The sequence below is a fragment of the Brassica rapa genome, chromosome A03, assembly GCF_000309985.2.
Source record: "Brassica rapa cultivar Chiifu-401-42 chromosome A03, CAAS_Brap_v3.01, whole genome shotgun sequence".
NCBI lineage: Eukaryota > Viridiplantae > Streptophyta > Magnoliopsida > Brassicales > Brassicaceae > Brassica > Brassica rapa.
The window spans coordinates 15,992,606-16,016,556 of record NC_024797.2 but is presented as its reverse complement, the minus strand read 5'-3'; the positions used below and the strand labels follow the sequence as shown (position 1 = coordinate 16,016,556).

The 23,951-nt window shown below is 39.3% G+C and overlaps 3 protein-coding genes across 7 annotated transcripts; all 3 read left to right on the top strand.

Annotated features, from left to right (window-relative positions):
• The first annotated feature begins 981 nt into the window (after nucleotides 1–981).
• LOC103859112 (nuclear transcription factor Y subunit A-2) lies at nucleotides 982–3,427 on the top strand. 3 transcript variants are annotated; one of them, XM_033288057.1, is made up of 6 exons: nucleotides 982–1,054; nucleotides 1,170–1,208; nucleotides 1,534–1,816; nucleotides 2,086–2,180; nucleotides 2,326–2,544; nucleotides 2,615–2,941. In XM_033288057.1, the coding sequence occupies exons 3-6, from the start codon at nucleotides 1,612–1,614 to the stop codon at nucleotides 2,939–2,941; spliced, it is 846 nt and encodes a 281-aa protein (XP_033143948.1). In that variant the 5' UTR covers nucleotides 982–1,054; nucleotides 1,170–1,208; nucleotides 1,534–1,611. The 3 variants fall into 3 exon arrangements, with proteins under 3 accessions (XP_033143948.1, XP_009134849.1, XP_018512512.1); XM_009136601.2 differs by having other exon boundaries at nucleotides 982–1,208; nucleotides 2,615–3,427; XM_018656996.2 differs by lacking the exons at nucleotides 982–1,054; nucleotides 1,170–1,208 and adding an exon at nucleotides 1,236–1,516 and having other exon boundaries at nucleotides 1,599–1,816; nucleotides 2,615–3,427.
• A 5,666-nt stretch (nucleotides 3,428–9,093) lies between these two features.
• Nucleotides 9,094–20,129, top strand: LOC103859111 (protein virilizer homolog). Of its 3 annotated transcripts, none has more exons than XM_033288164.1 (28): nucleotides 9,094–9,236; nucleotides 9,531–9,683; nucleotides 9,871–9,959; nucleotides 10,341–10,464; nucleotides 10,928–11,578; nucleotides 11,669–12,037; nucleotides 12,124–12,228; nucleotides 12,328–12,510; nucleotides 12,692–12,833; nucleotides 12,922–13,103; nucleotides 13,190–13,275; nucleotides 13,361–13,409; nucleotides 13,486–13,552; nucleotides 13,651–14,132; nucleotides 14,232–14,331; nucleotides 14,511–14,644; nucleotides 14,824–14,891; nucleotides 14,981–15,197; nucleotides 15,447–15,662; nucleotides 15,772–15,927; nucleotides 15,999–16,052; nucleotides 16,134–16,342; nucleotides 16,485–16,548; nucleotides 16,724–17,031; nucleotides 17,394–17,577; nucleotides 17,665–19,620; nucleotides 19,707–19,778; nucleotides 19,906–20,129. In XM_033288164.1, exons 2-28 carry the CDS (start codon nucleotides 9,609–9,611, stop codon nucleotides 19,924–19,926), a joined length of 6,363 nt encoding a protein of 2,120 aa, XP_033144055.1. In that variant the 5' UTR covers nucleotides 9,094–9,236; nucleotides 9,531–9,608; the 3' UTR covers nucleotides 19,927–20,129. The 3 variants fall into 3 exon arrangements, with proteins under 3 accessions (XP_033144055.1, XP_018513097.1, XP_009134848.1); XM_018657581.2 differs by having other exon boundaries at nucleotides 9,142–9,236; nucleotides 9,555–9,683; XM_009136600.3 differs by lacking the exon at nucleotides 9,094–9,236 and having other exon boundaries at nucleotides 9,263–9,683.
• A 252-nt stretch (nucleotides 20,130–20,381) lies between these two features.
• Nucleotides 20,382–22,747, top strand: LOC103859108 (BTB/POZ domain-containing protein At3g05675). The gene is made up of 3 exons (XM_009136592.3): nucleotides 20,382–20,794; nucleotides 20,889–20,950; nucleotides 21,262–22,747. Exons 2-3 carry the CDS (start codon nucleotides 20,939–20,941, stop codon nucleotides 22,561–22,563), a joined length of 1,314 nt encoding a protein of 437 aa, XP_009134840.2. The 5' UTR covers nucleotides 20,382–20,794; nucleotides 20,889–20,938; the 3' UTR covers nucleotides 22,564–22,747.
• The last annotated feature ends 1,204 nt before the right edge of the window (nucleotides 22,748–23,951 follow it).

Genomic DNA, 23,951 nt, shown 5'->3' with positions numbered 1-23,951 from the left:
ATAAGAAGAGTAATTCATAATCTACCAAATGAAAGTCCCAAAAAAACATTAACCTCTTACAAATATATACACTATGTTAATTTCTCTAGAACTATATATCTATAGAGGTTATACACACGTGTGCCTTCATGTTCACAAAAGATCTTGAACTACTTAAAGAAACATAACAAAAGAGGAAACAAAAGGACAATCTGTAAAGAAAACCACTTGAAAACCTAGTTAAGAATAACAACATCTCAACAAGTGTCGTCAAATCTATTCATACGTATGTGTTTGGTCTATTTACAGAATTATACAAGGATTAAGAGCCGTAGACTCTATATTATAATTGATAGGGAATGAGTCATAAGCTTATAATAGCAAATGTTGGCACATTATTGTTGAAGTTGTCAGACTGCTTGCTTTATTTATTTTATTTTCATTTTGAGTGGTGATCCTATTCTTTTATGCATATGACGCATATACAAAATTTAATATTAAAAAGCTTACAAGGACCACAATTATAATAAGTAAATAAACGATGCAGTTGACAACCCTAGCACTACTCTGCTTAATGGATGGAAAGTAGTTTTAAGTGGGATCATTGTAGCTTTTGAAGAAAGCAGGTCAAGCCAACGCTACAGTTAGAAAAGAGTAGAAGAAATTACTTTGTTAGATCGACTTATTAAGTAAAACCAATTACCTACAAAAAGATTAATCTATTTCTTTTATATTACTTAAAATATTTTTAATTTTTGCTGTGAAATTTTGTTTTTAATATGTTTCTTCAAAAATATTATTTTAAACATCAATTTAGAATGTTTGAGCAATGATCGATGAGCTAATTTTGGATTGGATCGCTAATTATGGATTGGATCATGTTGAATTGGGTGAACCATGGTTTGATATCAATATTAAGTTAGAAGATTTTTTAATATAAAATTAACTAGTGATATTGGTTTATTAATTTTTATATTTATAGAAGAAAACAAGACAGAAACATAGTAGCATAAAAACTGAAGGTGATTGGTGGATGAAACTAGAGCTGCCATCTACACTTGTAATTCATATATTGGTTAGTCTCTCTTTCTCTTTCTCTCTTGATTAAAGTCTTGGTGAATGAATATCTGTTTCTTGATTTGGAACCGACATGGCTCCTAACAATTGGGCTTTTCTTTGCCTCTTCCTAGGAATCTGAAGCTCTCTCTCTCTCTCACTCACTCCTGTGTGTAAGTTTTCGTCAATCTCTTTTTGCTTTTAGATTCACATAGGTTTTGGTGTGTTTGATGTTGACAAAATTTGGGGTTTTACTTGCATCTTACTCAACTTCTTCTGTCTAGTGTTTGGTTTGTTATCAGTTTCTTATGTCTTTATCTTTATTGGTTCCTCTAAGTTTGTTCTTACTTTAGATAACAAGTCTGTCTCTTGATGATGATTCACATATGGGTTTTGTCATTCGTGTGGTTTTGCGTAATTCCCAAATCCCAAAGTTTCTCATTTGGGTAACAAAGAGTTTTACTTTGTTGACTTTTTGTTCATGTTTATCTTTCACAGGAACTAGTATTTCAACTCGACAACATCGAATCTTGACTTCCTTTTGATTTTCTTTACTCTTTGTATTGGATCTTGGAGATGGCTATGCAAACTATGAGAGAAGGTCTTCCCTCTGCTCCACAGATTTCTTGGTGGAACGCTTTTGGATCTCAGCCGTTGACTCCGGAGAGTCTCGCCGGAGATTCTGATTCATTGGCCGGAGTTAAGGTCAGATCTGCTGGAGGGATAGAACAAGGTGTGAATAAACAAAGCAACTCTGCATCTCACTTTTCTTTCTCACTTGGTAAGTCTTAGCTTCCTTTGCCTTTAATCTCTATGGATGTCTACAAATAGATGGTATAGTGAACTTTGTGTGGAATACTGATAGAACATGTTTAACTAGCTGCTTCTAGGTTTGTGGAAGTGAATGTAACTGAGCTAAGTCTAAAAGGGAGTCATCTTGTGTGCTTCAAATACTGAGCTCATCAAATGTTTTTTTTGGATCAAAGCTCATCAAATGTTTCTATTTATAGAAAGTTTTCAATATAAATTGCATGTTTGTTATGCTGTTAGGTGATGTAAAGAGTCCAAGAGTTGTGCCAAAGCCTCATGGATCTGCTTTTTCAATGCAACCACCTTACTTGGAACTTGGATTTTCTCAGCCACAGGTAACATTATTCTTCATAAAAAACTTCTACAAGTATGTAGCTTATCATTGTGTTACAAAAAAAAAGTATGTAGCTTATCATCAAATGTCATTTAATTTGTTCTGAGTATATAGTTCTTTGGCTGTTTTCTTCCTTGGTCATTTAGATGTACACAAAGTATCCATGTGTGGAACAACAATACTATGGAGTTCTTTCACCCTATGGATCTCATAGCAGTGTAATGCTTCCTCTAAACATGGAAACAGAAGATGGAACCATCTACGTTAACTCAAAGCAATACCATGGAATCATCAGGCGACGCCAGTCACGTGCAAAGGCTGCTGCTGTTCTTGATCAGAACAAACCGAGTAGCAAATTCCGTAAGGTAAAACTATAACATATTGAAACTAGTTTTAGTGTGTTTTGTTTTGCACTTATGTTAGTGTATGTTACAGCCATATATGTATCATTCACGCCATCTCCATGCATTGCGCCGTCCTAGAGGATCTGGTGGGAGGTTCTTGAACACTAAAAGTCAGAACAATGCAAAGAAAGCTGATGGGACTAAGCCGACTCAGCCTCAGCAAAGTAACTCTCAGGATTCAGACGTTCTTCATCCTGAAAACGTGACCATGAACTTATCAAACCGACTAGGATCAGAAGTTACAAGCATGAACTACTTTTTAAGCTCTTCGGTTCATCCCCTTGGTGGCATGGTAATGCCTAGCAAGTGGATCACAGCAGCAGCAATGGATAATGGCTGCTGCAGTTTCAAAACCTGATATTTTGACCAGAGTTCATCAGTCAGACCGAGAGAGAGAGAGAACTCTTTTGTCTTGATAAAGGACAGTTTGAGTTTTTTCTTGTTTCTTGGTTCCATCTGACTATGAACTGGCAACTCATCTTTGGCTCATTCTCTACTCTAAGGCTTCTTCACCCTCAGGTGAAGGGAGCCTTGCATTTTATCTCAGTGTGAAACTAGTTTGGAACAATGATGGGTTTTGGCAACTAAACCCACTTGTTCTAACTCTATCTCCTCTCTCTCTCTTTGTCTGTGTGTGTTTTATGTATGTTTCTGAAACTGTTGTAAGAACTTCTAGTTATGCGGCTTATGTAACATATTTTAAGTCCTGCTTTTCTAAAAAAATGTGTGTGTGTGAGTGTGTTTATGTATGTTTCTGAAACTGTTGTAAGAGCATCTAGTTATGTGGATTATGTAACATATTTTAAGTCCTGCTTTTCAATAAAAGATCGTGTGTTCTTGTAAACTTGGTCGAGACGTAGAGTATTATAATCTACTCGATGTGCTTGAAGTTGTAAAAGTTTGTGTGTCTTACTGTCTTTCTCAGTTTCTTTTCTTGCTCAAAGATCTCAGGATCTTCAACTTGATCGTGTGTTGTTCATATGCAAAGTTCTAAACATTTAACAATTTGATCATTAATCCGATCATGTCAAGTATTAAATTAGTGTATAATATGAACTCTTCCTATCACACATTTGATAGCTTTAAAACGAGCTCAACCAGATTTACATGTGTTACTTATATAAGAACTGAACCCGAAAAATATGAATCGAATTTAAAGAACAGAGAAACAGAGACAGAACGTGAAGAGGATAACTTGAACTTTACTGTTATTCAACTTGATCTCATCGTTACATCACTACCTCTACTTATACACAAAAGTAGATCTTATCCTCTTGCTTGTCAGCATGTGACAGCTAATGAGGTTAGACAGCCAAATCTGTTAGACATGTTGATGGCGTGAGCTGGAACCGTCGTACAAAGGTCTCTCTTCAGAACATTGACCATTGACGACTTGACCGTTGAGGGTTTTGAAACAGAGATATTGGGCTTCGCACTTCTTCCATCCACATGGGCCGTCTTCGTTAAGCCCAACTGGCTATTACTCCCCCTCAAACTTAGTGTAGTTGGAACAGATACACTTAGTTTGCTTCGTAAACGATAGAACGGTTCTTGACCCAGTGACTTCGTGAACACGTCAGCCGTTTGTAGAGCAGCAGGAATGTGTTTTACTTCTAGCTTTTTCATTGCCACTCGCTCACGCACATAATGAAAGTCAACCTCAAAGTGCTTCGTCCGTTTGTGAAAGCGTGGGTTTGCTGTAAGACAAACGGCTGAGAGATTGTCACAGAGCAACAATGGTGTAACTCTTTGTTCTAGCCCCATAATCTTCAACAAATTTTGCAGCCACGCCACTTCAGATGCTGCCATTGACATTGTTCGGTACTCTGCTTCCGTCGATGACTTAGAGACTGTGTCATGTCTCTTTGCAGACCAAGAGATGATATTTCCTCCAAGAAATGTACAAAAACCTCCTGTTGATCTTCTTGTATCCTTGCATCCTGCCCAATCGCTATCACTGTAACACAACAGAGTAGAGTCCGTGCTCTTCTTGATTGTGATACCCAACTCTGCAGTTCCTTTGACATACCTCAGCACTCTCTTTAGTAAGGCAAAATCAGAAACACTCGGTTGATGCATCTTTTGACAGATGTAGTTGACTGAAAACTGAATATCTGGTCTAGTAAGAGTCAGATATTGCAGCTTACCTGCAAGACTGCGGAAATAGCTTGGTTCTGAAAACACTTCATCTTGACCCGGGAGATTATCGAGCTTCATAGGCAATGGAGTGGGCATTGGTGCACAGTCTTCCATTCCAGCAATCACCAGCATATCTTGAACATATTTTGACTGATTCATAAACAAACCTTCTTCAGTGTGATGAACTTGTATACCAAGAAAATAATGAATAGCACCCATGTCCTTCATTCTGAACTCCCCATTCAGTTGTTGAAGAAGCTTCTCAACCAGTGTGTCGTTATTACCAGTCAATATCATATCATCCACATACAGAAGCAGGTAGATCACATCATTGCCTTTGTGATAGATAAAGAGTGATGGATCTGGAAAACTGCACTGAAATCCAAACTCAAGAAGAAAAGAACTGAATTTGTCAAACCAAGCTCTTGGCGCTTGTTTGAGTCCATAAATTGCTTTCTTTAGACGCCAAACGTAGTCTGGTCTTGCCTGATCAACGTACCCTGGAGGTTGACACATATATACTTTCTCTTTCAAGTCTCCATGAAGAAACGCGTTTTGAACATCAAGCTGACGAATCTTCCAAGACTTGGTTACTGCAACGTGAAGTATTGTTCTTATCGTTGCTGTTCTGATCACTGGACTGAAAGTCTCCAGGAAATCTACTCCCTCTTCTTGTTCATTACCTCTAGCTACCAGACGCGATCTTAACTTCAACACCGAACCATCAGCATTCAACTTGATTTTGTAAATCCAACCACATCCAACTGGATTCTGTCCATCCTCCGGAGGAACAAGCTCAAAAGTTTCAGTCTCCTTCATGTTTTCAATTTCAAAATCCATTGATGCTGTCCATTCTTTATCTCTTAGAGCCTCCTTGACAGAGCGTGGTTCAACAGGACCGATCTTGATCGTAAACAAAGCATATTTCGGGTTTGGTTTGATGATTCCAGACCGAGCTCTTGTTGTCATAGAATGAACTGGAGCTATCTCCACTATAGGTTGAATGTTCTCCTCCACACTTTCTTCTTCACTGTCATTTTGAGACGAGTCACTTGAAGATGAACCTTGCTCTTCTTCTCCGTTATGTTGTTGTTGAGGACTCTGTACCAGTGGTGAAACTGGAGTGGGAACTTGATGTGCTTTCTTCGGAGGGGGGTATTCTTCTTCTGACAGCAACACTTCTGAGCTCTCTTCACTTGAAGAAGCCTGCACCGCTGTTTTCATCCAAGCATTTCTCAGTGGTGATGTTGTTTGCTCATGATACTTTCCATACAAGTCACCAAAAGGGAATGAGCTTTCATCAAACAACACATGACGACAGATGTACACTTTGTCTGTAGGTGGGTGATAACATCTGTAACCTTTATATTTCTCGTTGTAACCAAGAAACACACACGGCAGCGACTTTGGATCAAGTTTATTGTTCATGTAAGGCCGCAGATACGGAAAGCATTTGCACCCAAACACACGCAACGAAGTGTAGATAGGAGCCTGCCCATACAGTTGTTCATAAGGGCTTTTGTTATCCTCAAGAACTGACGACGGTAAAAGATTCCCAAGAAAATTTGCTGTAAAGAATGCTTCAAGCCACAGTTTCTGAGGTACTTTGCTATGATAGAGCATCGTCAGGCCCAACTCTGTAATATGCCTGTGCTTCCGTTCTGACAAGCCGTTTTGTTGTGGAGTGTGTGGACACGACACTAGATGCTTGATCCCACAACTAGCAAGATGAGACAACAACTGACCACTGATGAACTCCCCTCCACCATCTGACTGAAACTGTTTGATCTTTAGCTGAAATTGATTTTCCACTAGAGTTTGAAACCGAGTGAAGACCGAAAAGAAGTCAGATTTCAACTTGAGTGGATAGAACCATGTGAATCTTGAATGGTTATCAACGAAAATTGCATAATATTTGAATCCTTGAGAAGAGACTACAGGACTTGGACCCCAAAGATCACAGTGAATCCTCTCTAAAGGTTTTGTTGTAACAGTTTCAGAAGCTACAAAAGGAAGTCTGCAACTCTTTCCTAGTTGACACGAATCACAAAACAAATAACTGTCTTTCTTATTCAGAACTATAGATTTATTCTTGGCCAGAAATTGAAGAACATCTTTGTGAGGGTGACCCAGCCTTTGATGCCACACCCCATCACTTGTGACTTGCTGCCTTGAAGAGTAGAAAGCCTTAAACCGCATGTCCTTCAACATATAAAGATCTTTATGCCTTCTTCCTTGAGCTATCACTCGTTTGGTTTCCTTGTCCTTGACACACACAGATTCAGAGTCAAATGTAAACTCACATGGAAAATCTTTAGTGAGTTTAGAGACAGAGAGTAAAGACTTTGTTATAGTGGGACAAACCAACACATCTCTGAGTGATAGAGTACCTTGAGGTGTCTGAATAGCTACTGAACCAACATGAGTGATCGGCAGATAATCTCCATTTCCTACAATGACCTGATCATTACCGATATAAGGCGCAGACGACTGAAGCTGAGACTGATCATTTGTAATGTGAGCAGATGCTGCAGAGTCGGGAAACCATTCTTGTCCTGACCGCTGTTCCTGATCAGACAATCTAACCGTAGCTAGAGCATTGTGAAGGGTCTCCTGACTGTCGTATTCTTGATCAAATCGATTGTAGCAACGAGCAGCGGAATGTCCATAGCGACCACATATCTGACAAGTAGGTCTTGTGTTGCCACTTGAGCCACCAGTAAACTGCTGTTGAAAACCTCTTCCTCTGGTGGAGTAAGACTGAGCTCCTCTTCCACGATAGCCTCCTCGTGCACTCTGTCCACGACCACGGTTTGAATAGTATCCACGACCCGCAGTGAAAGCCAAGTGAGGACTTGTCTCAGTTGACTTGTTGTAAACTTGAAGCTTGTCATCAAAGTTTGTAAGTTTAAAAACTGCATCTTCAAAGCTCATTTCAGATGCTGTGTCCATTGAATGCTCTATCACCGTACAAATAGACTCATACTCTTTACCAAGACCTCCTAAAGCACCATAGATAACCTCTTGTTCCGACAGAGGACATCCTATTGAATCTAACTGGTCACAGACGTTTTTGACTTCTCCTAGATATGCTGACATGGTTTTGTTACCTTTAGACATACCTTGGAGCTTTCGCTGCAGATCCAGCTTTCTCGTTGCAGAAACCCTGTTGTACTTTTTCGCCAGACTCATCCACACCTCCTGTGCCGAGTGAAGACCATACACAGAGCGAAGCGCATCTTCAGTCAACGAGCCAAAGAGCCAAGCCATAACCAGCTGATCCTTTCTAACCCACTTCGTGAACTCCGGATTAGCTTGCTCTACGACAACATCTCCATTCTGGACCGTGGTGGTGGGTGTAGGACGAACAGAGCTTCCATCGAGAAACCCTAGTAGAGATTGACTCGAAAGAAATGACTCAAACTGAGTTTTCCACAAAAGGTAGTTTGTGGAAGAAAGCTTGAGAGTAACACAGTGAGAGATACTGAGCGAAGGAGACGAGATTGGATCATTGTCTTCCATGCTCTGATACCATAAAGAACAGAGAAACAGAGACAGAACGTGAAGAGGATAACTTGAACTTTACTGTTATTCAACTTGATCTCATCGTTACATCACTACCTCTACTTATACACAAAAGTAGATCTTATCCTCTTGCTTGTCAGCATGTGACAGCTAATGAGGTTAGACAGCCAAATCTGTTAGACATGTTGATGGCGTGAGCTGGAACCGTCGTACAAAGGTCTCTCTTCAGAACATTGACCATTGACGACTTGACCGTTGAGGGTTTTGAAACAGAGATATTGGGCTTCGCACTTCTTCCATCCACATGGGCCGTCTTCGTTAAGCCCAACTGGCTATTAGAATTCACCCCAAACTTTAAATATGGGTTTGATTGGTTGAAGCTGTAGCTTTCTATTTTGCTCTAAACTTTAGGTTTTAAATTTTTAATTTTGGCTTTAATTTATTTTGCTGTAGAATTTTTTTCAGAGCACTAAATAAAAGTTCTAGAGAAAATGCTTTTTAAAATTAACATATTTCCTATTTTAATGTTTTGGCTTTGGATTCAATTTTAAAAATAAAAGCATGATTGCTTTTAAAAATGGCTGGAGAAATTAAAAGTCTGTCTACTAGTGATTACACAATATTTCTAGTGATTAGAAAAATCATTTTTCATATTAATAATATATATTTTTGTAAATTTGTTTGTTTCGAATATGACATTAATTTTAAATCTTGTATACGTTTAAAGTAAGAAAATATTAAAAAGACAAATAGAGAACAAACAAATCTAAACATTACCGGTTTGGCTTCGGCGGTTTTGTATAATCGAATAAACCGCAAAATTCAATTTCCGGTTAATGAAATTCAGTTCGATATCATCATCGTTCGGGGCCAACCCTAAAAACCTTAAACGCCGGTTAAACAAAAAAAAGCTTCATCGGCGTTTACTCTCCTTCTCCTCCTCCTTTGCTCCGCGTCGCCTTCTCCCTCTCTCTCTCTACAATCCCCAGGTAAAGCTTCTTCGATTCGTTCTCTTAAACAATCACACTAGTATTTCACATTCCTCCTATGTTTTTCTTCGTTTCTTAACGAAGCTTTCTCCCTCTTTCAAGGTCGATATCGATCCCAAACTAGTGAGATTTAGCCCTAATTTATCGTAGAAACCTTCTAATAACCCCTAAGTCGTGATCTAGTTGCTGCGTTTAACATATAGATAAGCTTTAAGCTCGCGAACTCTTCAGAATAGTGATTTCGATTGAATTCGTGTTTAAGTTGCGTTTGTGTCTCTGGTTACTCTAATGCAGAGGCATAGTTTTTGCAATCCTCAGGTTTAGCAACCAGGCTTGAGTTAAATCGAGAAGACTGGGAGCGATTCTCTAGATATGGTGCGGTCGGAGCCTTGTGTTCTGTTCGCTCAGACCTTTGTTCATCCTCAGTTAGACGAATATGTTGACGAGGTAACCTTCTCAATTGTGTCCCCCTATTGTTCTTTAAATCTGGTCTCTTAAGTCTGGTAGGAATAGTTAGTGCGAACTGTGGTTGGTCGGAACCAACTGTTACATATGGTGATTTGGTTTGTCATTTGATGGTGTTCGGTTATAACGCTTCTGGGGATTTATTGTATGTTTCCATTGATTCTCGTAGGTGATATTTGCTGAGCCAGTAATCATCACTGCTTGCGAGTTTTTGGAGCAGAATGCCTCTTCTTCTTCTCAAGCTGTTTCCCTTCTCGGGTATGTTTTTCCGGCTGTGTGTATTCTTACTCTTTATCGAATTTAACTATGAAAGATCCTTCGAGTAGTAAAATAGCCATTACAAGTCTTGTTCGAATTTGTCCCATGTTGTCGACCATGTAGTAGTAAACTCTATTTGGCTCTTTGTTACATTACAGGTCCTTGATAATATTTCGGTTGAATAATCTAGAAGTTTAAAAATAGGTTTATTGTCATTTTCAGACAACTCTAGATTTTTGAGTCAATAGTTAGTTTTGTCACATAAATGGGTGGCTTGGTATTCTTAGTGAGCGACTTAGAATTGTTGATTTGTCTGTAGTGTGGGTGATATGATTGATATCTGTGGATACTTATCTGAATGTTGACAATATTCTTCATTAGGGCAACTTCACCTCCATCATTTGCATTGGAAGTGTTCGTTCGATGCGAAGGAGAATCAAAGTTTAAGCGACTTTGCAACCCTTTTCTTTACACCCCTTCAGCGCCCTACCCTTTGGAAGTGGAGGTAACTACTAAGATGTGTTTTGTCTGTAAACGTTTGTTGCTTTTCCCTTTCTTTTTGGTATGGTTAGTAATGATATTCTGCGACTTGTGCTGGTAGTTTGGCAATGGTTCTTTATTCTTATATATGATGTTTCGGACATGACTTTTCCTGTCATTTGACCAGAGTAATTGGCTATCAGAACACACTCCCTTAGAGATGTTTATATGTGTAATTGCTAGGCCACATATTCGTCTTATAATATGGTATATGATAAAATAGAGGGACTAAATAACTTGTAGCAGAACTGCAGAAGGTTAATGGGTTTAGTCTTGGTTGAGAATGGAAGGAGTTTAGAGTATCGAATACCTTTTGATTCTGTGATCTTGTATGTCAAAAGGCAGACCTTCCCACTTGGAGGGTTCAAGTCATTGCATTATTCTACGTTACATCCAGATTTTAAAGGACCGTTTCATCAATATTGCAGGCTGTTGTGACAAACCATCTGGTGGTTAGAGGTAGCTATCGGAGTTTGAGCTTGATCGTCTATGGAAACATCGTGAAAGATTTGGGGCAGTACAATATCATTCTTGAAGGTCGTTCTGTAACTGATATTGTGAATTCCACTGAAGGTAATCTTGAGGACTTGCCATTGGTATTGCACTCAGTCAACAGAACAATAGAGGAATGTCTATCATCTCTGGACATAGTATCTTTACCCCTGGCTGCTGTAGATGTTCCCGTGGAAGTTAAGCGATTGTTGCAGCTGCTGGTAAAAGTCTTTGACCAGCTAGCTACTGATGATGTATTAAATAAGTTTGTGGATACGGTAGTATCTGGGGTCTCGTCTTATGTCACAGACAATGTAGATTTCTTTTTAAAGAATAAAAATTGTACGGCGGTGGCCAGTTCCGTAGATTCTGGGATTTTCCATGATATTACTGACAAGGTTAAGAAAGATATTCTTGATCTCAATGAAATTCAAGAATCAGATGTGCCACTTGGATCGTCGGAGCTGCTCAGCTTTCTTGAATCAGAGACTAATTTGGCCACTTCCCAACAATTGGTCGATATGTTAAGTCCTTATATTCAGTTTGAAAGTGATTCCTTGTGTACTGCCTTTCCACAGCTTTCAAAGGTATTACAAAATTATTAGCTCTTACACACGTTAGTGATAGAAACTTATATAGTATTCATAGATGATTGCTGTGTATTTTTCTCATTTCAGGGAAAAGCCACTCTTCTAGGATTAAGTTTGGCCTTTTTATTATGCTCTGGTCGAGAAGGCTGCCTCCATTTTGTCAATTCTGGGGGGATGGATCAACTTGTATTTTTGTTTGGTCATGATGTTCAGAATTCGACCACCATTACTTTGCTGTTGCTTGGAGTTGTTGAGCAGGCTACTCGCCATGCAGTTGGATGTGAGGGGTTTTTAGGTTGGTGGCCTCGTGAGGACGGAAGTATCCCGTCTGGGAAGAGTGAGGGCTACTGTCTTCTGCTGAAATTACTCATGCAAAAACCATGTCATGAAGTTGCCTCTCTTGCAATATATATTCTTCATCGCTTGAGAATTTATGAGATTGTATCAAGATATGAGGTACTCTCCATATTAAGAATCTTTTTTTCGTTGGCATTATTTTAATAGGTCCTTAACGTATCTTGTTACTAATACTTTTCTCTCAGTTTGCAGTGTTGTCAGCACTGGAAAGTCTCTCCAATTCTCATGGGGCTGCAACTCATAATCTGAATATGCTATCTGATGCTAAGTCTCAACTTCAAAAACTCCAGGTTTGCTGATTATAATTTCATGTTATTTGGTCGTTAATACAATCATGTAAACCAACCATTTAATATCGTCGCTGGTGTTACTGCCGACTATCAATACAGAAGCTGATGAACTCACTTGGATCAGTTGAAGATCCCTCACCATCAGCCTACGCCGAAAGAAGTTTGGTTTTTGATCATTCTGAGGGGTGGTTGTCATACAAAGCCACAAGTAAACTAACTGCTTCATGGGCATGTCCCTTTTCCAACTCTGGAACTGATTCGCACATGTTGTCACTTCTGAAGGTAAATCTTGGTTAAATTAGTTTTTAAATTTTACCCTCAGCACTATCTTAATTGCTAAAACATTTACTGAATATGTCGCCTGTCATGGGTCTATCTTTTCCCCTTCTCGTAATGTCACTAAAATCATTTTAGAGAGTATTCTAATTGCTAAACCTTACTTGAAGCATCTCATTGTGAGCAGGAGCGAGGGTTTCTTCCTTTGTCAGCAGCACTTCTCTCAATACCTGGATTGCATTCTGAACTTGGAGACATTCTGGATGTCTTTACTGATATCGCAATGTTTATTGGAAACATCATTCTTTCACTCATGTTTTCTCGCACAGGTATTCCTACGTAGCCTTCCGATTAGAACACACTTGATCATTATGTGCATTAGAGTTGTAATATAGCCGGATTTCTTCTGTTTTTCAGGATTGAGCTTTTTGCTACATCATTCACAACTGACTGCTACCATAATACAATCTCTAAAGGGATCTGTTGATCTGAACAAGGAGGAGTGTGTCCCTCTGCGCTATGCTTCAGTTTTGATATCCAAGGGTTTTACTTGTAGCTTACTGGAAATTGGAATAAATCTTGAAGTGCATTTGAGGGTGGTGGGTTCATGTTACCATAAAGGGCACATGCTTTACATGGATAGAATTGTATTTTTGTTCTACTATTATTTACGTACTTCTTTCAGGTGAGTGCGGTAGATCGTTTGCTCAAATCGTCTCCACAAACAGAAGAATTTCTCGGGATTTTATGGGAGCTACGTGATGTCTCTAGGTGAGAATGTCTTTATGTGCCACAATCTACTTATGCTTGTTTTGTCTTCTTTTGAAATAAACCTAAAGCCCTTCTGCAAGTGCAGGTCTGACTGTGGGCGTGAAGCTTTATTGACTTTAGGCGTTTTCCCAGAGGTATGAGTCTGGAATCAGGAAAAATAATGATATAGTATTGCTCTTTTTCAGTAACATACTTTATCTTTCTTTCTAGGCTTTAGCAGTTTTGATTGAAGCTTTGAATTCAGTCAAGGATACGGATCCAGCAGTTGAAAATAGTGGTACCGATGCTGCTTCATCTTTGAGTTTACTATCTTGGCGTAGTCTCTTGGTCATCTTCCTTCAAACCCTCTTACTTGCTTAACATTCTCTTTTTCAGGAATTTCACCACTTAATCTAGCAATATGCCACTCAGCTGCTGAGATATTTGAAGTCATAGTCTCCGACTCAACTGTATCATGCTTGCATGCCTGGATTGAGCACGCCCCCGTCCTTCATAAGGCCTTGCATACTTTATCACCGGGTGGTTCTAATCGAAAAGATGCTCCTTCACGATTACTTAAATGGATTGATGCGGGTGTAGTTTATCACAAACATGGTGTAGTTGGCCTTTTACGTTATGCTGCTGTCTTGGCTTCTGGAGGGGACGCCCAATTATCATCATCAAGCATACTTGCACTGGATTTAACGTCGGCTGAGAATGGTGTTGGAGAATCGTCGAATGTCTCTGAGATGAACGGTCTAGACAATCTCGAAAAAGTTATCCTTGAAAAATCTTTTGAAGGTGTTAACCTCTCTGACTCATCGATTTCACAGTTGACAACAGCTCTTCGGATTTTAGCGCTGATTTCAGATAATACAGTATGTTATCGTTCCCCATTATTTTGTCCAGCAATTTTTCTCTCTTCAGATGGTGAAGTCTTCTTATTTTAGTGTTCTAAAATGTTGTGCTTTGTACAGACTGTTGCTGCTGCTTTATATGATGAGGGTGCGGTTACAGTTGTGTATGCTATTTTGGTCAACTGCAGCTTCATGTTTGAGAGATCGTCTAATATTTATGGTAAACGAGTGTATATTCTATGCTTTCGTTTAACTCTTCTATTTGAGGCTTAAGCTTAGACGACGTGATGATAAGAGATGCCGGGAAGAGCTTAAAGCGCCCACTGGGTGGATAATTTTTCATTTAACTTAGTTCAATATTCATCAGTGACCCTCAACTAGCTCCTTTGTTTTGGGCAGATTATCTTGTTGATGACGATCATGGATGCAGTTCTATTTCTGACTTTTTATCTGAACGGAATCGTGAGCAAAGCTTAGTGGATCTGTTAATTCCTTCCCTTGTCCTTTTGATATCTGTTCTCCAGAGACTACAGGTCTGTTACTTTAAACAATATTTGGTCTTTATCGTGTATTGGCAGCAAATGAATTGATTTTGCGGAACATATTCAATTGCGAATTCTGCCTTTATTTTTCTTGCTGAGGTTCTATAATTGCGGGTTTATGCGTTGTTAATCTTCCCTCTGGCCATTGATATTGTCTTTTCTATCTAAAGGATTCTAAGGAGCAGTACAGAAACACCAAACTAATGAAGGCTCTCCTAAGGCTACATCGGGAAGTCAGGTGGGTTATTGTGTCTTTGGATTTAGTAGCATAAACCACATGCTGATATTTTTATGAAAATCTAAGCTTTGAGCTTGTTCTCTTTCCAGCCCGAAGCTAGCTGCTTGTGCAGCTGATTTGTCCTCCCATTATCCAGACTCTGCTCTTGGCTTTGGAGCAGTGTGCCACCTCATTGTGTCTGCCCTTGTCTGCTGGCCAGTTTATGGATGGATGCCCGGGCTATTCCACTCTCTTCTCACCGGTTTCCAGACATCCTCTGTTCCTGCATTGGGTCCAAAGGAAACATGTAGCTTCCTCTGCATTCTGGTATGAATATCTTACACTTTCTGCGAATTAGTTTTTACTCGGTGATTGTGATGGCATGCGTAACTTGAATTTTGCGATAATTCATTTATTTCCAGCCAAATATATATGACTCTATCGTAACTTTTGTGATGGAATTTTGTACATGTATGTAGTCATTTCATATAAATGTTAGCAACTAGAAATCTCTATTTATCTGTCTTATACTTTAGAATGATTATATCTCAATCCTCATTTATTTCTCACTGCAAGAGCGATATTCTCCCGGAAGAAGGAGTCTGGTTTTGGAAGAGTGGCATGCCCTTGTTGAGTGGTCTTAGAAAGTTGGCGGTTGGGACATTGATGTCTCCACAGAAGGAGAAACAGATCAATTGGTATCTGGAGCCTGCCCCTCTTGAAAAGCTGCTAAATTATTTGACACCTAATCTTGACAAGATTGCAAAGATTATCCAACATCATGCAGTATCTGTATGTTTTTCTCTTTCTTGTTAGCTTCAGTATTTCTCTGCTGCTTTGGCTTTTGTGAGCATCTATTCAGCATGAATTGTGTGTTTGATGTTGTTTGTTTTTCAAATAGGCATTGGTGGTCATTCAAGATATGCTCCGGGTTTTCATAGTTCGTATTGCATGTCAAAGGGTTGAACATGCTTCCATCCTTCTGAGGCCCATATTTGCATCTATCAGAGAGGGTATATTGGATGAGTCCTCAACAAGAGAAACTGAAGCTTATAAGGTGCTTGCTCTGCCTCTCTAACTCTCTGTCTATGTACTGCTGTTCCTAAACACTCTTATCCTCTTTTTCAGGTCTACCGATATCTTAATTTTTTGGCTAGTTTATTAGAGCATCCGCAATCGAAGGTCAAACCCTTTGCCTTTTGAACACACTTTCCCTTCACTTTTGTTTTTGTTTCTTTATCACCTGGAATTTATTCATTTCAGGGATTATTGTTAGAGGAGGGTATTGTTCAACTGCTTGTGGAAGTTCTTCAACGATGTTATGATTCCACTTATCCAAGTGAAGATAGGGTTCAAGAATTTGGAATTGTGTCCGAGTCTAGTGTGATTAGGTGGTGTATTCCAGTTTTCAGATCGATCTCATTGCTTTGCCATTCGCAAGTGCCTCTCTCGTGCTTTCCAAAGAAAGAGCTGTAAGTATTTTCCCTGCAGGGGTGTTTAACGTTACCACTTAGGTGCATTTATATCTCGGATCCTACCTGTACTAGTATTACCTCATTTTGATCACATTTATACTTAATTGCTTTTTTTCGTTAATCATATCAATTTGTACAGATTGGCTAGTTTGAGTGCAAAAGATTGTGCATCAATTTTCCCCTTTGTGCTGAAGTTCTGTCAGGTATAGTATATTTTGTCAGCAATGTAGTGATTTATGTTATCAATTCTACAGATTCTCAATGATGATTGATTGTGACAATAGATTTTTGTTCACATCAATGACCTCTCCTAATAGACGTCTTTAGAGTATTTTTCTTGCAAAAATCTGATTACTAAGAATTTTTTTATTTTTACAGGTGTTGCCTATTGGCAATGAGCTCTTATCTTGTCTTTGCGCTTTCAAAGACCTGGTCTCGTGTAGTGAAGGTCAAGATTGTCTTGTTTCACTTTTGGTGCATCTGTTTTCTGGCCTTGAGAACCCTGCGTATGACACAAATAATTTGAGTCTCGATCAAGTAGAAATGAAGAAAAATCCTCCTTTTCTGTCCTGCTGGATCAAGTTATTGAACTCAGTTAATTCAAAAGATGGGTTATCAGTTCTTGCAATAAAGGCAGTAAACGTTCTGAGCGTGAGCTCAATCAGATTATGCATCGATGGTAAAAGGTGATTCCCTGTCCCTTCATAATGTACTACTTTCCTGCTTCCGCAGTTTAACACGAACTTGGTATGATTTTTTTTTTACTCTAATAGGCTACGTATCATGTGTTTCATGTTAGAATCGTTAGTTGATGATGTATGGTATCTTCACTGCGTATGTTGGATACATGAAACATAATGTCCACCGATGCCACTTTTGTAGTTAAGTTTAGTTAATCTGGTTTTGTTCATTTGATATTAGCCTAATAGTTATACGTAGTTGCGTCTAATGCTGTTCACGGATAAATACTTCCAACTGGTCTATCAATTAAGCTAAGAAGAAGGTTGCAGGATTGCTCCGTGTAGTCTAATTTTCTTATTTTTTCCAGTTTGGACTCGAAGAAGGTTGCAGCAATAAAATCCCTCTTTGGCCTTCCAAGCGATTTTAGTGATACAGACACTTTTAGAGTGGAAAACATTGGTTTGATTGAACAAATGGTGACACTGTTGAGTTCAATGACTTCGGGATCTGATACTTCAGCAATAGCTGAGATGAAACCCTGTCTGCATGAGGTACTGATTACCCGTACCTGCATAATCCACTTCCTTTGCTGTTTTTCTCTTGACGCTGACCTTTGTATTCTCTTTGTGAACATGTAGGTATCACAGTCGTTGCTATCGTTGCTAAAAGACGGAAACATTGATGATATTACCTCTATCAAAATTGCTCTTGTTTCTACCGAGAATTTTGATATGAATGATGTGGACTCTGAAAACATTGAGGATGATTTCCTTCAAAGAGGACTTGAAGACAAGTTCTGGTGGGAATGTCCAGAAACATTACCTGAGCGTTTGCCCCAATCATCTCTTTCTGCGAAAAGGAAACTACCAACTGTGGAGAGCTCTAGCAGGCGTGCTAAAGGCGAAAACTCTTCTGTTGACATACCGACCCAAAGTTCAATTCAACGGGTGGGTTCTGCATCCCTTCCTCCTGCTCCTACACGTAGAGATACCTTTAGGCAGCGCAAGACGAATACCAGCAGGCCTCCCTCTATGCATGTTGATGACTATGTTGCGAGGGAAAGGAGTATTGATACAGCTGGTAATTCTAATGCAATAACCATTTCACGGGCAGGATCGAGCAGTGGTAGACCTCCATCTGTTCACGTTGATGAATATATGGCAAGAGAAAGACGAGGCCAAAACCCCTCTACCATTGTGGTTGGAGAGGCTACCGCTCAAGTGAAAACCCCTACTCCTGCTAGAGAAACAGAAAAAGCCGCAGGTAAACCCAAACAATTCAAAGCAGATCCTGATGATGATCTACAAGGGATAGACATAGTTTTTGATGGTGAGGAATGTGAAGGAGCTGATGACAAGTTGCCCTTTCTTCAACCCGATGAGAACCTTATGCAGCCTGCTCCTGTCATGGTTGAACAAAACTCTCCTCACTCCATCGTTGAAGAAACCGAGAGTGATGCAAATGGGAGTAGTCAGTTCTCCCACATGGGCACGCCATTGGCATCTAACGTTGACGAGAACGCTCAGAGCGAGTATTCATCGAGGATATCAGTTTCACGACCCGAGATGTCATTGATCCGGGAACCGAGCATATCTTCAGACAGGAAATTTGTTGAGCAGGCAGACGAAACAAACAAGATGGTTCCGCTGAAGAGCGAGCCTGGGTTTGTGCCTGGTTACAACAACATTCCAGGATCTTCAGGACAGAATCTGATGGATCCTAGAGTTGGTCCTCAGGGCTTTTATTCAAAGAGTAGTCAGCAGCAACATTCAGGTCATATTCAGGGTGGCTTCAGTGGTCGTGGGGTTTATGATCAGAAAATGCTACCGAACCAGCCTCCTTTGCCCTTAGTGCCACCTCCATCAAGCTCACATGTGATGCAACATTCTTCTGATTCCCTTTCGAATCAATCCTCTCCGTTTAGTCGTGGAACACCGTCTTCAGGAGGAGGACCCATCAGGCACATGCCACCGCATCCGTCAGCAATTCCTCAATACTCATCAAACCCTTATGCTTCGCTTCCACCAAGGACATCTACAGTTCAGACGTTTGGATACAATCAGGGAGGTGCAGGTACCACCGAACAACAACAACAAAGTGGTCCAGGCATTGATCCTCAGCCAGGTACCGGAATGACCTCTTACCCTCCCCCCAATTTAATGCAATCTGGTTATAGTAGGCCATTCTATGGTAATCCTATGCACCAAGGAGGTGATAAGCAGCAGCAGAACATGTTGCCGGTTCCTCAGTCACTCAATCCACACTCGATTCCTCAACAGCTGCCGTCAATGCAGCTGCAACGGCCTATGCAGCCTCCTCAGCATGTTAGACCACCCATGCAGATATCTCAGCCATCAGAGCAAGGAATATCGTTGCAAAACCAGTATCAGATTCCATTGCATCCGATGCAGATGATGCAACAGCCGCAAGTCCAGCCTTACTATCACCCACCTCAACAACAAGAGATCTCTCACGTGCAGCAACCGCAACCACAGCAACAGGCTGTTCAAGGTCAGCAAGGGGCTGGTACTTCTCAGCGACAAGAATCTGGAATGTCATTACATGATTACTTGCAGTCCCCAGAAACCATCCAGGTCTGTTATCCACATCCTTGGTAATGATGCTCTATTTTCATTTAACATGCGTCACTACGTCTTAATCCCTTAACTCTCCTTTTCAGGCTCTACTAAGTAACCGCGAGAAGCTGTGTGAGCTTCTGGAACAGAATCCAAAGCTAATGCAGATGCTTCAGGTTGTTGTCTAAATTGATTCTTCTCCTAATTATTTTTCATGTGCTTTCTGAAAGCCGCATAGAATGGAACCTTGTGCTCAGTTGTAGGGTTACACTCATGAGTTTTTGTAATGGTTCACTGTGACAGGAAAAACTAGGGCAGCAGTGAGAAGAAAGAGCGACAACTCAACAAATATATCTATCCCTTGCTTATCAGTTATCAGTTGCTTTCGGTTCATCTAGTGTTTAATATACAGTATAACATGTACATTGTTTCAGTTTGATATGTAGACTGTAAACGCTCGGTTGTTGTTGTTTAGTTTAGACTGGTGTACATTGGTAAAGAAGAGAAACATTCTTCACGTCCGAGTCTTTAGCTATTCTTACAAAGCGAGAATCCTGAGTTAGTTGTATGCCATGAACATTTAACACTTTGATTAGGGAACACACATAGCTGACTTGGCAAGTATTGGATACACTAAGTTTCAGTGTCTGACTCTTAATTTCTTCCATCTTAGATACAAATCAGAGTAGAATCTGTTATCAAACTTTATTCTATAAATCATAATCATTGCAGATACCTTTCAGATGTTCCATTGTCATTGACTTCATTAACAGAAGGTTGTCAAATCTTCAGAACATAGGTCCAGGATAAAAGTTTTACTCTAAATTACATTTATAACCCTTTAAAGTACTACATAAAGAAAGAAAACATTGCTAATGAGCCCTGACTAGACCTTAAAGCCCACTAAGAGACCCAGCAAAATTTAACCGAATGCGAACAAAGTTTATCACTTTAGGCCCAGCACTGAAGCTCTGACACATCATCATCAAGTAGGCATAGAAAAAGATTTTGTACCAAAGAAAAAACAGATAGAGAGATCGAGTAGAGTCTGGATGATATCAGTGTGGTTCGTAGATTGCAAGATCAAAAAGGCTGTATCCTCTCTCGTACGGCTCAAAGAAGCTCAAACTGAGAATCCTAAAAGATTCAACATTTAGGGTACATCATAAAGCTGACGCCTTTCTATTTCTAGGTCTGAGCTCGTAATTGAAAAGCTTCTTGCTTTCTGTACTTTTGGTTAAATGTGTTAGCTAGATCTCACTTCTTCATTGTGTTTGCTTATTCAGCTGCTGAAATAAACATCAAATTCACAGGAAAGATCTCTGCTTTTTACTCTATGGAGCCTCCTGTAAGTATATACATACTCCCGGATGTAAATTTTAGAATTTTCACACATTAATAAAATATATTTAATATTGATTATTAATGTATTACTTTTTGTAATTTGCTATTTTCACAATTTTTAACCAATATAATTTTAATAAACACAATTATCTTTTTTTTTTGAAACTTAAATTTTACTATTAAAAAATGTATTATTTTGAAACCAATTTTTGTTTCAAAAACATGGGTCTTTTTGGAACGGAGTGAGTAATAAACAATGAGAGTGTATAGCTTGTGGATGCTGAAGTGTTTGTATTCATTTTTGTTTTTGGACAGGATGATCAACAAGCAGAGGCATCATATACATTTGGTGATAGATCCACCAGTGACATAGTCGTTAGACTAAGAAACGAAGAAGGCCGTGACGACTGGATCTATTGCCACTCCAAGATCCTCACCGAAAAAAGCAGATACTTCGCAGACCGTCTCTCTGATAAATGGCCCACTTGCAAGATTCTTGATTCACGTTACTGTGTTGAAGTCATTTGCCAAGAATCAGACTATGACCATCACATCAATCTCTTAAGACTTCTCTATGTTGTCTCTGACGATGTCCCTGAGGATCAGTTATGTCACAACGTGAAAAGCGCGCTGGGGATTCTCTGCGTTGCTAAGGAGCTTGACTGTCCTTTGATTGTTACCGCTTGTGTGAACTACTTGGAAGCTGTTCCTTGGGAGGAAGGTGAAGAGGAAGAGATGCTGAGGGTTGTACCGATGATTGGACCAGAAGCTGAGCCGGTTCTTGCTCGTTTACAGCCGGTCGATCCGTCTGCTGTTGCTGGAATCTTTTCGTCTGGTTTTAGGTTCGCTACCTCGTCTCCACCTCAGCCCTTGTGTGACATTAAAGCATCTGCTCAGGAACAGATTGAGTATATGATAACCGAAGATGATGATGCTCCATTGTTGATTGCTGATGAAGTAATCAAGCTTGAAGTGAAGGAATGTGTAAAGAGCCTCTTTGCTAGATTCTTCCAGTGTTTAGAAGCAATGGATTCTGGCAAGAACGGGTTGTCTTTAAAGATGGTTGTGTCGGATTTGTCATGGGCGTTTCAGATACTAACAAAGATGGAGATGGTGAGAGATTTTGTTGTAACATGGGTTGACACGTCTGAGAAGTTAGTTAAGGTAGTTCAAGCGATGGAAGCGGCTGCAGAGACGGTGGAGATAAGAGTTAAAGTCACTGAGGTGACTTCGAAAGTTGTAGAGGCGATTGGTTATGGAACTGTGATATTACCAACAGTGAAACGGCTTCAGATGGTGAAACTATGGCTTCCTTTTGTAAGAGAAACAAAGCCTCTTGTTGACTCAGCAGGTTCCAATCAAGAAGAAGATAAGGAGGAAGGGGTGAGATGTAAGATAGATGGAGAGATATGGCAAGCTTTAGAGTCTTCCTTTGTGTCTATCATTCTAGCGTTGCCATCTTCAGACCAAGCGGAGATATTAACTGAGTGGTTAAGCAAGAACGGGGTGTATCCGGATTTGACAGAGGCTTTTGAGGTTTGGTGTTACAGATCAAAAGTGGCTAAGAGAAGACTGGGATTGCTAGGGGGAGAGGAAGATGGGAAGGACATGTCTTAAAACTCTTTTGTTGAGATATGTAACATTCTGTGTTTTGTTTTTTGTTGTTGTGTTCTCTGCCACATCCATCATTGGCAGGTCACATGAATCTGTAAATACTGTTGACAGATGTGTTAGTTATTTTCAGTTGTGCAGAGATATTTCCTCATTAGAGAGGAACATGCTTTAAATTTTGTAGAACGTCCATCTCTCTCTATCTTATCACTCCTGTTTTCTCTGCAACCAACGAGTGTACCAAAACTCGGTGCCATTTTGGTCTTCGAGAACAATCACAAAGTATAAAATTTTCTTAAAAGAAACAGCTTAGACATTTTTTTCAGATTGATCGTATAACCGGAAAAAACATGAGTTTACCAAACAATACAATCAGTTTTAAGCTTCCACTATGCACTTAACACAAATAATGTCATAAAAAGTGCATTTCTTGACTCATCCTCTCCATTTGGGGAAATGATATACCTCGTCCAACAAAACTAGGTTTAGGCTTTAAACAGAGTTTTTTTTTTGTTTTGTTTTGGACTAAAACAGAGCTAAAACAGGCTTAAAACAGAGTTACTTGTCGAAAAAGTCATACCTAAATTCGTGATTGCATCCTACACGTGACGTGGCACGAGTAGGGTCTAGTTATATATTGGTTAAAACTTAACTAACACGTGATGATGAAGGTGGTAGCCTGGTAGGTACTATCTGATTGATCATGGTATGGATCTCCGGTAAGTGGTAACAAGACATGCTTATGGCGGCTTGGATATTTTTTTTTTTTTGAAACACAAACTTCATTCATATCAAAGTAGTTAGGTGGAGGTCATAAAGGCCTCACTTACACCTAGAATCTGTTTTGCAAGCAAGTCAGCTGCAAAGTTATCTCCCCTAGGACTCCATTTAAACGAGACATAATCAAAAGCAGAGGAAATAAATAAGATGTCAGCTACAACTCCATAAATTTGTGGGAGTGCATTGTTGTTGAGGATGCTGTTGATGAGATTCTTTGAGTCTGACTCTACGTTCAAATTCTTGACTCCGAGGTCACTGCACTTCTGTAGGGCGGCGTGGATATATACATACATATTCGGTCCCGTTTAGAAATAACCACAAAGAACGGTGAGTTTCGTTTAGTTATAACTAAGATGCGATGCGGACTTAAACATTTTCATAATTTTTGAAAAGTTATTTTGTTCACTATATTCATAATTTTAGTAAAAAATTTATTTGATTAATATTTAATTATATAATTTATGTTTTAACTTTTTACTAAAATATTTTTTCAGATAATAATACAATATATATATAGAAATTATCTTTTTTTATTATATTTTAAAATTTTGTATAATTCAATATTTTATTTTTAATTATATAATTAAGAATTTTATTTGATTAATATTTAGTTA